General features: G+C 42.8%; 1 protein-coding gene across 4 annotated transcripts in view; it reads right to left on the bottom strand.

The window, feature by feature from the left end:
- Positions 1-13,601, bottom strand: part of LOC135189415 (putative N-acetylated-alpha-linked acidic dipeptidase) — a 34,789-nt gene that overhangs the window by 10,750 nt on the left and 10,438 nt on the right. For 3 of the 4 annotated variants that reach the window (XR_010308069.1, XM_064169763.1, XM_064169774.1), the window contains exons 7-12: positions 11,662-11,755; positions 8,438-8,536; positions 7,366-7,451; positions 1,840-1,959; positions 346-428; positions 76-139 (exon numbers count right to left, since the gene is read on the bottom strand). Coding sequence is in view for 3 of the 4 variants with exons in the window: in XM_064169763.1 (XP_064025833.1) it covers positions 76-139; positions 346-428; positions 1,840-1,959; positions 7,366-7,451; positions 8,438-8,536; positions 11,662-11,755 (546 nt within the window). In the remaining variant the exon portion in view is untranslated. Of the gene's footprint in view, positions 1-75; positions 140-345; positions 429-1,839; positions 1,960-7,365; positions 7,452-8,437; positions 8,537-9,686; positions 9,757-11,661; positions 11,756-13,601 lie in introns of those variants that run through there. The other variant, XM_064169785.1, reaches the window with a different exon arrangement.

Below are 13,601 nucleotides of genomic sequence, written 5' to 3'. Positions count from 1 at the left end.
ATGGATCTCCAAGCAAAAATGCCTTCTCTTTAGGTGTGTCATTACTCCTGTAAACCCCAAGTCAAAGCTGTGTACCTTCAATGGAGGAATCTGCATTGATATAAGCCACTGCCCGTGCTTGCAATACTTTGACATTTTCCTATGAGAAGAAGAAGAAAATGCTGATGAACTTTTTTTACTTAGAACTATTTTCCCGTCCATAGAAGTAACAGCTGCTTCAGGGACAGATATAAACTGCAAGGAGCCCTAAATTCTTGGGAAGGAGGTGGGAGAGAGAGAAAGGAAGAGAGAGGAAGGAAGGGATCTTCCACTGTGAATTTTTTTCTTTTTACATTATTGGTTTACCTCAGCCCACTCTGTTGATCCTAACAAGCCAAATTCCTCTGCATCCCAGCTTGCAAATATCACTGTCCTCCTTGGCCTCCATCCTGCAATAAAAGGTTATGAAATTTGTATTACAGAAATAGAGACTGCTTGTTACATGCCTTTCATCCTGATCAGTAGTGAAAGGTATTTTTCCAGGACATTTAACACAAATTTATTCACTAACATAATGTAATAATGGTTTGCTAATTTTGTAGTATTCTCACTTCTACTTCAGTACTGTATCAACAATGTATTCTTTTCCTTTTCTCAGCTTTAACTGCAAGAACATTGTCTAAAATTTCAAACTGTGCCTATATGCCTATGCAGAGATTCTTGAAAAAAGCTCTTCTACTCTTACTGCTCTCTTCACAGAATCATAGAAACATTCAGGTTGGAAAAAGCCCTTGGGATCAAGTCCAACTGATAATCCTAGTCTACAAGGTTTACCCCTTCAATTCAGCACACATTATATATCAGAGTTTACTTCAACAGAAAAGTGTTTGGCCTATCTATCTAAGTGTTTTTCATATCTATTTCTGAGTTTCTCTGACTTGTCTCCCAAATGCTGGATTTCAAAACCTAAGGAATGTTCTGTAACTTTGACAGATCACCTTCAAAACAAAGACCTTCCTTTTGAAGTTCTATATTTGATTTAAACCCAGGCCAAATGGAACAGATTTTACTGCCCTGCCTCTGTACCTCTGCCCAAAGTTTTCTTTCAGGTCACTGAAACTTGTTTTATCTTTTGCTCCCTTTCCTTTTCACCTCTTTGGTTTATTTCCAGCCATCATTCCAAAGACACTTTCCCCCAGTATCCAATAACTGGAAGGGAATGGAAACTAAATGTCAATAGATTTTCAGGGTAGGCAAAGAAAACATCAGATCTTCTCTCTGTGAGATGTCAGATAGGGAGATAGCATTTGCTTTGCCAGCAGCAGAAACTTGGTAAAGGTGACATTTGTTCCTACTTTAATGTAACTAGGCATGAGGTATTTTTAACCATTACCTCCTACTATGTTTCAACAGTTCACTCTCTGCATTACACAGATATGCTTCCTTTATTCTTGGGCCTGTCTCCAAACTACAGCTACATGCTAAAAAGGCTCTTGATGTTGCCCTCATGAGGACTTGATCAGTCCACCTCTGCATCAGTTTTACAGGACCACTGAGTTTATTAAGTATGACCAGCCTCAAATAGGCAGTAGTCAATTTAACCTAAATGTTGTATTTCTTTCAGTGTCCCACATTCTATGATTTGGGATTTTTTTATGGGTACTTTCTTTTGAATAGAATAACCTCACATATAGCAAGGCTGCAACTGAAAATACTTAACAGCTGAAGAGCAGCATGACTATTTGAGAGATCAGTCAGATAAATGTGTGTAATTTTAAGCATATGCTTACATTCCAGAGAAATTGATGGACACTACTGAGAGCTGCAATTTTGGTGTGCTTTGCTCTTTTGTTTTCTTACCTTTCCTTTTCAGTATTCCAAAACTCCTCACAATCTCATGAACCACAGCTGCTCCACTCTGAGGATCAATGCCACCAAAAACCCATGAGTCACGGTGACCTCCCAAGATGACATACCTGTCTAGAGAAATTAATTATGGAAATAACCTGACATGAAGATATTAATTGGAAGTAATCTCTAATTTTCCATGTAGGCATCAGGCAACAAAAGTTCATAGTTTATAATATACACTGTAGGAAGGCAAAAGACATTTTAGATCTCCAAAGACATATTTCAGCCAGTTCTAAAGAATTCATCAAACAGTAACTTGATTCCATAAGGCTTACAACCTCTTAAATTTGATAATATTACTTCCATTATTGGATATGCTGCAGCTTTACTCTAAAGACAGAGGCATCTTTTCCATTTTACAGTAGTGTACTTCATGGTAAAGCTGACCCACTAATTACCTTCATAATGTAGTACCTCTATATACATTCAATGTCATAGAATCATAGAATCAACCAGGTTGGAAGAGACCTCCAAGAGCATCCACTCCAACCTAGCACCCAGCCCTAGTCAATTAACTAGACCATGGCACTGAGTGCCTCAGCCAGACTTTTCTTCAACACCTCCAGGGACAGCGACTCCAGCACCTCCATGGGCAGCTCATTCCAATGTCAATCACTCTCTCTGTGAAGAACTTCCTCCTAACATCCAGCCTATATCTCCCTTGGCACAACTTGAGACTGTGTCCCCTTGTTCTATTGCTGGTTGTCTGGGAGAAGAGACCAACCCCCACCTGGCTACAGCCTCCCTTCAGGTAGTTGTAGACAGCAATGAGGTCCCCCCTGAGCCTCCTCTTCTCCTGGCTAAACACCCCCAGCTCCCTCAGCCTCTCTTCATAGGGCTTGTCTTGCAGGCCTTTCACCAGCTTTGCTGCCCTTCTCTGGGCACTTTCCAGTATCTCAACACCTTTCTTAATGTATACAGAGTCAGTCATAAAATAGGTTCTCCAACTTCTGATGGAGATGTGATTAATGAGATCATAATGCTGCTATAATATGGCTAACACTTGTGTTACAGGCAATGGGGAGGTGCTACAGTTATGAGTTAAATGATCATAGAATCATAGAATCATAGAACAATTTGAGTTGGAAGGGACCTCCAAAGGTCATCTAGTCCAACTCCCCTGCAGTCAGCAAGGGGTCCTGCCTCACCAACCTGATCTCCTTTTATGATCAGGTTACCCGCCTGGTGAATGTGGGGCAGGCTGTGGATGTAGTCTACTTGGACTTCAGCAAAGCCTTTGACACTGTCTGCCACAAGAAGCTCCTAACCAAGCTGGCAGCTCATGGTTTGGACAGATTCACTCTGATATGGATCAAGAACTGGTTGAATGGCAGAGCTCAGAGAGTGGTGGTGAATGGTGCCACATCCAGTCAGCAGCTGTCACTAGTGGTGTTCCCCAAGGATCAGTGCTGGGCCCAGTCCTGTTCAATATCTTTATTGATGACCTGGACAAGGGGATTGAGTCCAGCATCAGTAAGTTTGCAGATGACACCAAGCTAGAAGCAGGTGTTGATCTGTTGGAAGGTAGGAGAGCCCTGCAGAGGGACCTGGACAGGCTGGATGGGTGGGCAGAGGCCAATGGGATGAGATTTAACAAGGCCAAGTGCAGGGTTCTGCACTTTGGCCACAACAACCCCAAGCAGCACTACAGGCTGGGGACAGAATGGCTGGAGAGCAGCCAGGAGGAAAGCGACCGCGGGATACTGGCAGATAGTAGCTGAAGATGAGACAGCAGTGTGCCCAGGTGGCCAAGAGAGCCAATGGCATCCTGGCCTGCATCAGGAACAGTGTGGCCAGTAGGACAAGGGAGGTTATTCTTCCCCTGTACTCAGCACTGGTCAGACCACACCTTGAGTGCTGTGTCCAGTTCTGGGCCCCTCAATTCAAGAGAGATGTTGAGGTGTTGCAACATGTCCAGAGAAGGGTGACAAAGCTGGTGAGGGGCCTGGAGCACAAATCCTATGAGGAGAGGCTGAGGGAGCTGGGCCTGTTTAGCCTGGAGAAGAGGAGGCTCAGGGGTGATCTTATTACTGTCTACAACTACCTGAAGGGGCATTGTAGCCAGGTGGGGGGTGGCCTCTTCTCCCAGGCAACCAGCAATAGAACAAGGGGACACAGTCTCAAGTTGTGCTCGGGTAGGTATAGGCTGGATGTTAGGAAGAAGTTCTTCACAGAGAGAGTGATTTCCCATTGGAATGGGCTGCCCAGGGAGGTGGTGGAGGCACCGTCCCTGGGGGGCTTCAAGAAAAGACTGGATGAGGCACTTAGTGCCATGGTCTAGTTGATTGGATAGGCTGGGTGATAGGTTGGACTGGATGATCTTGGAGGTCTCTTCCAACCTGCTTGATTCTATGATTCTATGATTGTATGATCCTGCACTGATTCTGTTTGCCCAGAGCCCTGATGAGCCTGACCTTGACTATCTCCAACGATGGGGCCTCAACTACCAAATTGGGCAACCTGTTCCAGTGCTTCACTACCTCCACGGTAAAGATCTTTCTGCTAACATCCAACCTAAATCTCTTCTCTAGTTTAAAACCACTGCCCTTCATCCTGCCACTTCAGGCCTTTGTAAACAGTCCCTCTTCAGCCTTCTTGTTGGTCACCTTTAGGTACTGGAAGGTCTCTGTGGAGTCTTCTATTCTCCAAGCTGATATCAGAGCATGTTTCTGGCTTCCTGGTAGGCATCTCTGCATCATTTGCAAACTGTTGTTCATGATGAAATGTTACAAAATCTTACTGCTGACTTCTATTCAGTGATGATTTGTGTATAATTTTGTTACATACTTCAATTTGATCACCAAAAACACCAAGCAAAAATATTTCTTTTTATCCACTCTGTAAAAAAAATAAGCTAAGCTGACAAATGTGAGAAAGGCAAAGAAATACAAGGAAAACAGGACTGCCCAGATTCACAGATCGCTTGCTGTGCAAATTAACATTCAAGATGACTGCAAATAGACCATTCCATCTTCCTGTTCTCATCTCCATCCTTTTCCTCTCCATTTCCCTCCCTTCTCCCCCATATCCACCTCCTTCTCTCCTGCACAATGCATTTTCCTCTTTTTTCCCCCCAAACTCATAACACCTGGGTTTTGTTGGAGTCTCCTCCCACCCCAGGTGTCACCACTTTGCCCTCCCTGCCCACTCCCCTTTTCAATCTGGATTCTATTGAAGTCTCCTCCCACCCCAGGTGTCACCACTTAGCCCCCACCCACCCACTCCCCTGTATAAGTGGCCCCAGGAAAGGCAAGCCCCAAGCTTGCCCATTGTGGGCAGAAGGATCCTCCTCGGATCATCACTGGTGAGTGCTCTGTGGTGCATCACTGGGTGAATGGTGGAGGGGATTCAAAGGCCGGGGGGCCTGGTGTGGCCCCCCGGCTAGGTAGGGCTAGGCCTGACGATTGCTCTGACATTGCTCTAATATTGCTCACGGGTGCTGGGTAGGCTTCCTTAGGCTGAGTTTCTCTGTGTTGAGTTGTTTCTTTCAGCTTACTGAGGATGACCTGGAGTACTTGGCTGAACCTATACCAGATCGTGGAGGAACACATCCAAGCAAGTCTTGAATATCTCCAAGCCTCTTCCAGTGTTCTGTCACCCTCACAGTCAAGAAATTCTTTGTGTTTACTTGAAACTTCCTATGCTTCAGCTTCCAGCCATTGCCCTTGTCAAGTTAGGCACATCACCAGGAGACTCCCTAACCTAATCCGGCCCTCTGATTACTGCCCTTTGCTGGTAATACAGGCTGGCAGGGACGAAATTGAGAAGAAGGCCACCAGGGCAATTAAAAAGGAATTTAAGGCCCTGGGGAAATTGATAGATGGGGCAGGAGCACAGGTGGTGTTCTGCTCAGTTCCCTCTGTGGCAAGGGAGTTCACAGAGAGGAACAGCAGAACCTACGATATCAACAAATGGCTCAAGGGATGGTGCCAGCCACGGCATTTTGGGTTCTTTGACCATGGGGGAACTTCTGCTGCGCTGGACCTGCTTGATCGTGTTGGGGTGCACTTGTCTAGGAGGGGCAGGAGAGTCCTGGCACTGGAGTTGGCAGGGCTCATTAGGCAGGCGTTAAACTAGGTCTGAAGGGGGTGGGTGAAGCAATTACTGTCTCTGAGAAGGAGAGTGGGGGAAGGAAACTAGGGTCAGTTGAGGAATCGAGAGCTCAGCTGAAGTGCATCTACACCAATGCACACAGCTTGGGTAACAAGCAGGAGGAACTGGAAGTCCTGGTCCACCAGGGTGACTATGGTATAGTCACCATTTCAGAAACTTGGTGGGATGACAGGCACGACTGGAGTGCTATACTGGGGGGATATAGCCTCTTCAGAAGAGATAGGCCAGGGAGAAGAGGAGGAGGGGTGGCCCTGTATATTAGGGAGTCACTCCTTGCCACTGAGTGTGCTAGTTTGAAGCAAGCTAGAATGTTTTGGTGAAAAGAACTAGCTAACGGGCTGTGAAAAATGAAAACAATGGTGATGTCAACTTCTCTCACAGTCTCGCTGAGAGTTCTGGGAAGAAGAAGGAAAACATTTGATAGCTTTCTCCATTTTGTCTCTCACTTTGTTTCTGGGCTTTGATAAGGCTGCATCTCATTAACCTTGCTCCCAATAACCTTGCTCCCTAACCCTCTTGGCTGCACCTCTCTTCTTTCTGAGAACTGGGGTAAGATTGAGTGGGCAAGGGGAGGTGTTGGGGTGGTTTGAGAGCCCCTCCTGGGGACTCAGGTTTCTGAGAGGGGAGTTGTGCTTCTGTATTGTTTATCCTTTGTATATTTCTGTATATAACTGTACATATTGTAAATAGCTGCCTGTATATTTGCTGCTGTAAAATAAATAGCTTCATTTATATTCCCAGGGTCCGTCTGAGTTAGCTGGGGCAAATTCAAAAGTGGGGGGGGGGGGGGGGGGGGGCGGGTAAGAGCCCAAACCATCACACTGAGTTTGAGGTGAGGGACGAAAGGGTTGAGAGCTTGTGGGTTAAAATCAGAGGGAGGACTAACAAATCTGACATCCTGGTTGGAGTCTGTTATAGACCACCCAACCAGGACGAGAAAAAAAAAATGTTATTGTCCTCCTAGCAACGTTTATATATCTGTTTTTTTAGAGTGTAAAACTGCACTGGTTACAAGAGACTGTAAGAAAGGAGGTGAATATTGGTGAATATTCTATCTTCAGATGTCAAAATCCATTCCTGTCTTAGCAGGGAAGAATACCCACTTAAGAATACTCTTTCAGTTGCAAAGTTCCATGCCTGAAGACAAATATTTTTGACTCCCCCTTGAAAATCAGCATTTACAGTGAAAATGCTGACATAGCCTGACCCATATGAAAGCTGTTGTAATAAATATTTCATCACCAATGATCATGTAGTGCAATATTTCAGGGAAAAGTATATTCCTCCTTTCCCCCTTGTAACTACAAAGTGCATGTAGAGGTCTTTGCATGCGCACATTACACTGAAGACAGATGACTTTACCTGGTTCCACCATGCCTCTGATGGTACCAATGACATTGTAAATCCTTCTTATTTCGTTGTTGCTATGAATGTGCATTTTCACCATTCTGTTGTATTGGGAAGAAAGTTCAAAGAGAAAAGCCACCAGATTAGACAATAAACCATCTTGACACCTTTCAAAAGTGTACAATATGAATGATAAGGAAGGCAGTTTGGCCAGATTTACCCTCCATTAAACCAAAGTAAATCTGAAAGGATTTCAGTGTACTTTTTTTTCTGCATTTATACTTCTACAATTGTAAACAGCATTCAGCCCTTGAAAGCTATGTACTGTTATTGATGTCAGAAGGATTTATATGGATTAAAGGCTCAGAACTCCAAACTCAAAGATTTTTTTGCTAGCAGCTAGAATTTAAAGTTAGAAGAGTGAAAGAAAAATTAAAGCCATATAATGCTAAAAAGGTAAATCATTCTAATCATCTAGAAGGTTGCATCAAAAGACTTTTTATCTACTGCACAGCTGGAGGTGCAGCAACTCATCCTCAAAGGTTGTCTGTATATTTTTCAGAAGTATTTTTTTATATTGCATGACTAAGACATAGGGAATAGGTCAAACTGTTAATATGAGGCCAGTATAACAGCTCAGCCAGGACTGAAACACCAGGACTTTAGCCCTAAACTCCAATTACTAAATCAGTTTTAAAACAATTTGAAGCAATAAAAATGATGTTGTAGTTCACATTTTTTTCAGCAAAACTCAGGGTGGAGGTTAATCCTATTTTCTGTAAATGAATTTTAAAAATATGACAGATTCAATTCTCAAAAGAAATAATCAGTGTCATCAAATAGTCTGCCAAAAGCTAGATGTTTCTCAAATAAAATTGGTTCAAGACTAGCTGGAAACTGAAGCAATTCATTTGTGTCCATCCAATCAAAATGTAAATCTGCTGAAGTTTTCCACTGTGCACATTTCAACCCAGGGTAATAGTCATACTCAAAGGAACAATGCAAATAACCCCAACTATTCTACCTTCAGTCAAACTGCTGTTTTCCTCTGGTCCCAAGGATGCTTTCCTTATGACACAAAACTGACCTTGTAGAATAACTTGTGGCGAAACCCGGACCAACGTTGTAAGATACATTCAAACTTCCTTTCCAGCTACTATCTGGTGGTGCATGTCCTCCCATGTTACTGTTATAAAAAAAGAATATTAGCTCTAGACATCTTAAAATATCACCAAACACAAATAAGGAACTGGGAACTACATTTTGTTAGGTTGCATGCACACACAGACCACAGTGATGGTCTTTGTATTTATAATACAGACTTCCACAGGAGAACAATCTGTCTTTTTGGCTACAGTAACACAAGTAAATTAACACAGAATAGTCCTGAGCACTGAGATCAGCTTGGAATGGCTTTCAAAACAGTGATGCTCTCCAAAGGTTTTGCATACAAACTGCCTCTTGTAAATGGTCCCAGGAACTTTCTACTGCCCTGAACTGTATTTGCATTTGAATTAGGAGGCAGTAACTTGAACCACTCTAACAGTTTAACAGCACTATTAGTGCCTGCTCCTGGACACTGTATAACCTGGTAGAACACATTCGATGTGCTTCAAAAATGCCTAAAACTGGGCTAAACTTCATCAGTCCAAGTCACCTTTTCTTGTTCCATTGTCAAAGGTGAGACTTTTTTTTCTCAGTTAACACAAACTGAAATGCAATAATTCTGTGGATTGCAATTACCTGATTACTTATTCATCTGCTTAAAAGGATTTGCATTTTTTGACATAAAGTTGTGTGAGACATTAAAATTATTAAAAAGTGTGCAGTATGCTCTAGTTCTTATTAGGCAAAACATATTTATTGCAAATGAAGCATGTCCTTCACTGTAAATGCATACTTCAGCCACACTGTATTCCACACAACACTTCCAGTGTGTCTTTAAATCCTCAGTATATTTTTAATATCAGAAATATGATAGCAAGAACAACTGGAAGTTATGACTTTCTCAAGACAAAAATGAAGGCAAGGACCCCGTATTTTTAGAGGATTTCACTTATAATTATGTAAACCAAGTGTGATGGTTTGGATGTTCCCCACCCCCCCACATTGGAAATCACCCAGACTAAACTCAGCTGGCTCTGGAAATTGAATACAGCTTATTATTTACAGCTTAGCAGAATATACAAGCAGATATTTACAGTATATTAAGTTATATACAGAAATAGACAAGGTAAAAGGTAATACAGAAACACAACAGCCCTCCCAGAAACCTGAGTCCCCAGAAGGGGCTCACAGCTGCCCCTTCACCTTCCCCCTACCCCTCTCAACCTTACCCCAGTCCCAAGGAAGAATGGATCCCAAGGAAGAATGGAGGTTCAGCCAGGGGTTTAGGAAGCAAAGTGGATTAATCAAAAAAAGGCTATAATTACTTGCAACTTACTGCAAAAAAATCTAGGTAGGTTATATTTAATCATATTAATCTGCTCCACCACTACTAGGAAGAAGTGAAAAAAAAACAATTTTTTTTAACCTATTATCTTTTTCATTAGTAGCAGTTATCCTCATGACAGTGATGACCCTAAAGTTTCCAAAAAAAAGGAGAGTTTGGAGTAAAAACACCAGAACAGCACTAAGATATATCAGGTATGCAAAAAAACATCAGAGGAAAATTCTATCCCATCTGAAAATAAATAAATAGTTTCAACACTTATGCGGAAACCTGCACAGAGATCCAAGACAGAATGTTGTGATTTTTTTTTTCACTCAATATTCAAAGAGACATCAGAGCAGAATCATTGCTCATGTGATCTAGATGTAAAATACCTATACGAATGAGGAGAGGCTGAGGCAGCTGGGGTTGTTTAGCCTGGAGAAAAGGAGGCTCGGGGGCGACCTTACTGTTCTCTACAACTACCTGAAAGCAACTTGTGGCCAGGCGGGGGCTGGTCTTTCTCTCAGTCAATCAGTGACAGAACGAGGGTACACAGCCTCAAGCTGCGCTGGGGGAGATTTAGGCTGGATGTTGGGAAGAAGTTCTTCACAGAAAGAGTGACTGACCTTTGGAATGGAATGCCCAGGGAGGTGGTGGAGTTGCCATCCCTGGAAGTGTTTAAAAAGACTGGATGGGGCATTTAGTGGCATGGTTTAGTTGATTAGACAATGTTGGGTTGGACTTGATGACCTTGAAGGTCTTTTCTAACCTGACTGATTCTGTGAAATACCCACCTGAGATTATGTTCACTTACTGCTCTAAAAACTTACCTATGGTACTACTGCCAACCCTGGTATTTCCTACTCTGCATTTGTGCAGCTGGTACAGATAATTACTGCTACATTTTTAGGGGAATGATATACTTCCCAATTCAATCATACCTTAGTTTTCTCAGATAACATATTTGGCTTGTTAAGATGATTATGAATTTTAATGGTGTCCTCTGGCAAGTTGGTAGCGTGTCTTCATGTCACTTACATGTTTAATAAGCACAATTCCTTACAGGTTCATTTTTATTATATGTCCTGTAATACTCTAGACTTTTTTCAATGTCATTATATTAATTCTCTAGCATCATTTCATAATTATGCAACAGAAGACATCAGATGACAGAAAGCACATGCCTTCATTTAACAGAGGACAGTACTAACACTGTCCTATCAAACATGCATGGAAATTATTTCCCTGGACTTCATTTGTGGTCCTTTTACAAGATATGTATCATGTCATCCTTCAATTTGTTAGCTTTTATTCATCCTGAGAGGCAATTTAGAGCTTCCATATAAATAAATGATCATAGAATCACAGAATAGAATCATAGAATCAACCAGGTTGGAAGGAGACCTCCAAGATCATCCAGTCCAACCTATAAGCAGCACCAGAACCGGAATCATTATACATTACAAATGATCTGTTCCAGATCATTCTGTGCATATCTGGTACACTGTAATAGAAACATCTTTACCTCCTACAGAGGACAAACAGTATCACAGTATCATCAAGGTTGGAAGAGACCTCACAGATCATCAAGTCCAACCCTTTACCACAGAGCTCAAGGCTAGACCATGGCACCAAGTGCCATGTCCAATCCTGCCTTGAACAGCCCCAGGGACGGCGACTCCACCACCTCCCCGGGCAGCCCATTCCAGTGTCCAATGACTCTCTCAGTGAAGAACTTTCTCCTCACCTCGAGCCTAAATCTCCCCTGGCGCAGCCTGAGGCATCTACCTCATCAGCTACAGCAGAAGCAGAGTGCAGAAGTATTTTTCCTTTCTTTTCAAGTATTCTCATACCTTCCTGATGTCTTGTGCACTTACCGCAGCAATGATTCAGCATCGTGATAGCCAATGGGATGAACTGGAATTTTTGGGAGACCTATACCCCTGGCTTTGTCTAATCGGTAGGTGTACTCTGAAAGCAAAAGACAGGACTTTTCATACTTACAACTTTCAGAAGCAAACCATGCAGTTCACGGGACAGTCCAAACACTGAGGCCAAGAACAATCATTTCATTTTCCTCAAAAGCTGGGCTGAAGTTTCCTCAGCACTTTCATTCTTTATGTACTATCACTGTGTTTGCAGAGAGGCATTAACAAACTTTCACCCATACTGTCTGCATTTAGAGCTGGCTGGAAATTTTAACTCTTTTTTTTTCCCTTTTGAAAGGCTTTTAGATAGAAATGTTTCCCTCCATGTGAAAGAAAGAACAAGAGCAAAGATGAAGCCTGTGGTCTGAGGCTGGGAATATTCATCTGGGAAACAGAACAAAATGAGTAAAATGCCAGTTGATAAGAGATGCAGAGAACATCTCCTACACTGGGCTACTTAATATTCTGGTTTGCTGGTTTAGTAAACAAAAAGAAGTCTAGGTTTTGTTCTGACAAATTTCAAACACAAATAATGTTTTTTTTTTACAAATGAGAACTTTAATTTTCACAATGTGGACAATACTGGATGTTTGCAAGCCAATAGGCATAGAAAATAATAGTTTCCTTCTTCATAAAACATTGACAGAGATCCCTGTTGAGGAAAGCAGATGAGGATTCATCAATGAGACCACTGACTCCAGCATGAAGAATCAGAAATCTTTTTCATGGTCTGCTCCTGCTATGCTGCTATTATGAACATCTATCTTCTATAGAGGTAACCTTCCCCACCTCTTAGGGTTTGCTCTTCTTGGGCCTCCCTCAGATATGCTGCCTTAAGTGCTGGTATGGGATTCTTAATGCACTTCAGTCAAAATGATCTGGGTAATGTGCTAAATGAAACAGCTTTGGCAGGGCCCAAATAAATATCTGAGGAAGAACGAGGTGAGGAAAGCCTACAGAGAGTGGAAGCAAGGACAGGTAACCTGGGATGAATACAAAGAAATTGTTTGGGCAACCAGAGCTCAGGTGAGGAAAGCTAAAGGACAGCTAGAATTAAATCTGGCTAGGGACATTAAGGGGAACATGAAGAGCTTCTTCAGGTATATTAGTGAGAAAAGGACTAGAGAGAATGTGGGACCCTTCCAGAAGGGAAATGGAAAGCTGGTGACAAAGGATGTGGATAAGGCTGAGGTGCTCAATGACTTTTTTGCTTGAGTCTTCAATGGCAAGGGCTCCAACCACAACGTCCAGTCCCAGGGGACAAAAGTAAGGACTGGGAGACGGAAGATCTGCCCACTTTAATTGAAGATCATGTTCACGAGCACCTAGGGAATCTGAATGTGCACAAGTCCACGGGGCTTGACGAGATCCACCCATGAGTCCTGAGAGAACCGATGGATGAAGCTGCTAAACCACTGTCCATCATTTTTGAAAGGTCATGGCAGACTGGTCAAGTACCTGCTGACTGGAAAAGGGCAAACAGTGTCCATCTTCAAGAAGGGAAAAAAGGATGACCCCAGGAACTACAGAACAGCCAGTCTCACCTCTGTGCCTGGCAAGATCATAGAGCAGATCCTCCTGAAGGTTCTGCTCAGGCAAATGGAAAACAAAGCAGAGGTGATTGGCAGTAACCAGCAATGGCTGCACCGAGGGCAAATCATGCCTGGCAAATTTAGTGGGTTTTTATGATGAAGTCACAGCAACAGTGGACAATAGAAGGGCAAGTGATATCATCTACCTGGACCTAAGTAAGGCATTTGACTCTGTCCCACATGACATTCTGGTCACCAAACTGGAAAAACACAGCCTTGATGGATAAGGAATTGGCTGGATGGTGGCATGCAGAGAGCGGTGATCAACAGCACATTGTCCACCTGGAGACCAGTGAC

The sequence above is a fragment of the Pogoniulus pusillus genome, chromosome 3, assembly GCF_015220805.1.
Source record: "Pogoniulus pusillus isolate bPogPus1 chromosome 3, bPogPus1.pri, whole genome shotgun sequence".
Classification (NCBI taxonomy): domain Eukaryota; kingdom Metazoa; phylum Chordata; class Aves; order Piciformes; family Lybiidae; genus Pogoniulus; species Pogoniulus pusillus.
Note: the sequence above shows the minus strand (reverse complement) of the source record. Positions and strands in the feature narration are given on the sequence as shown.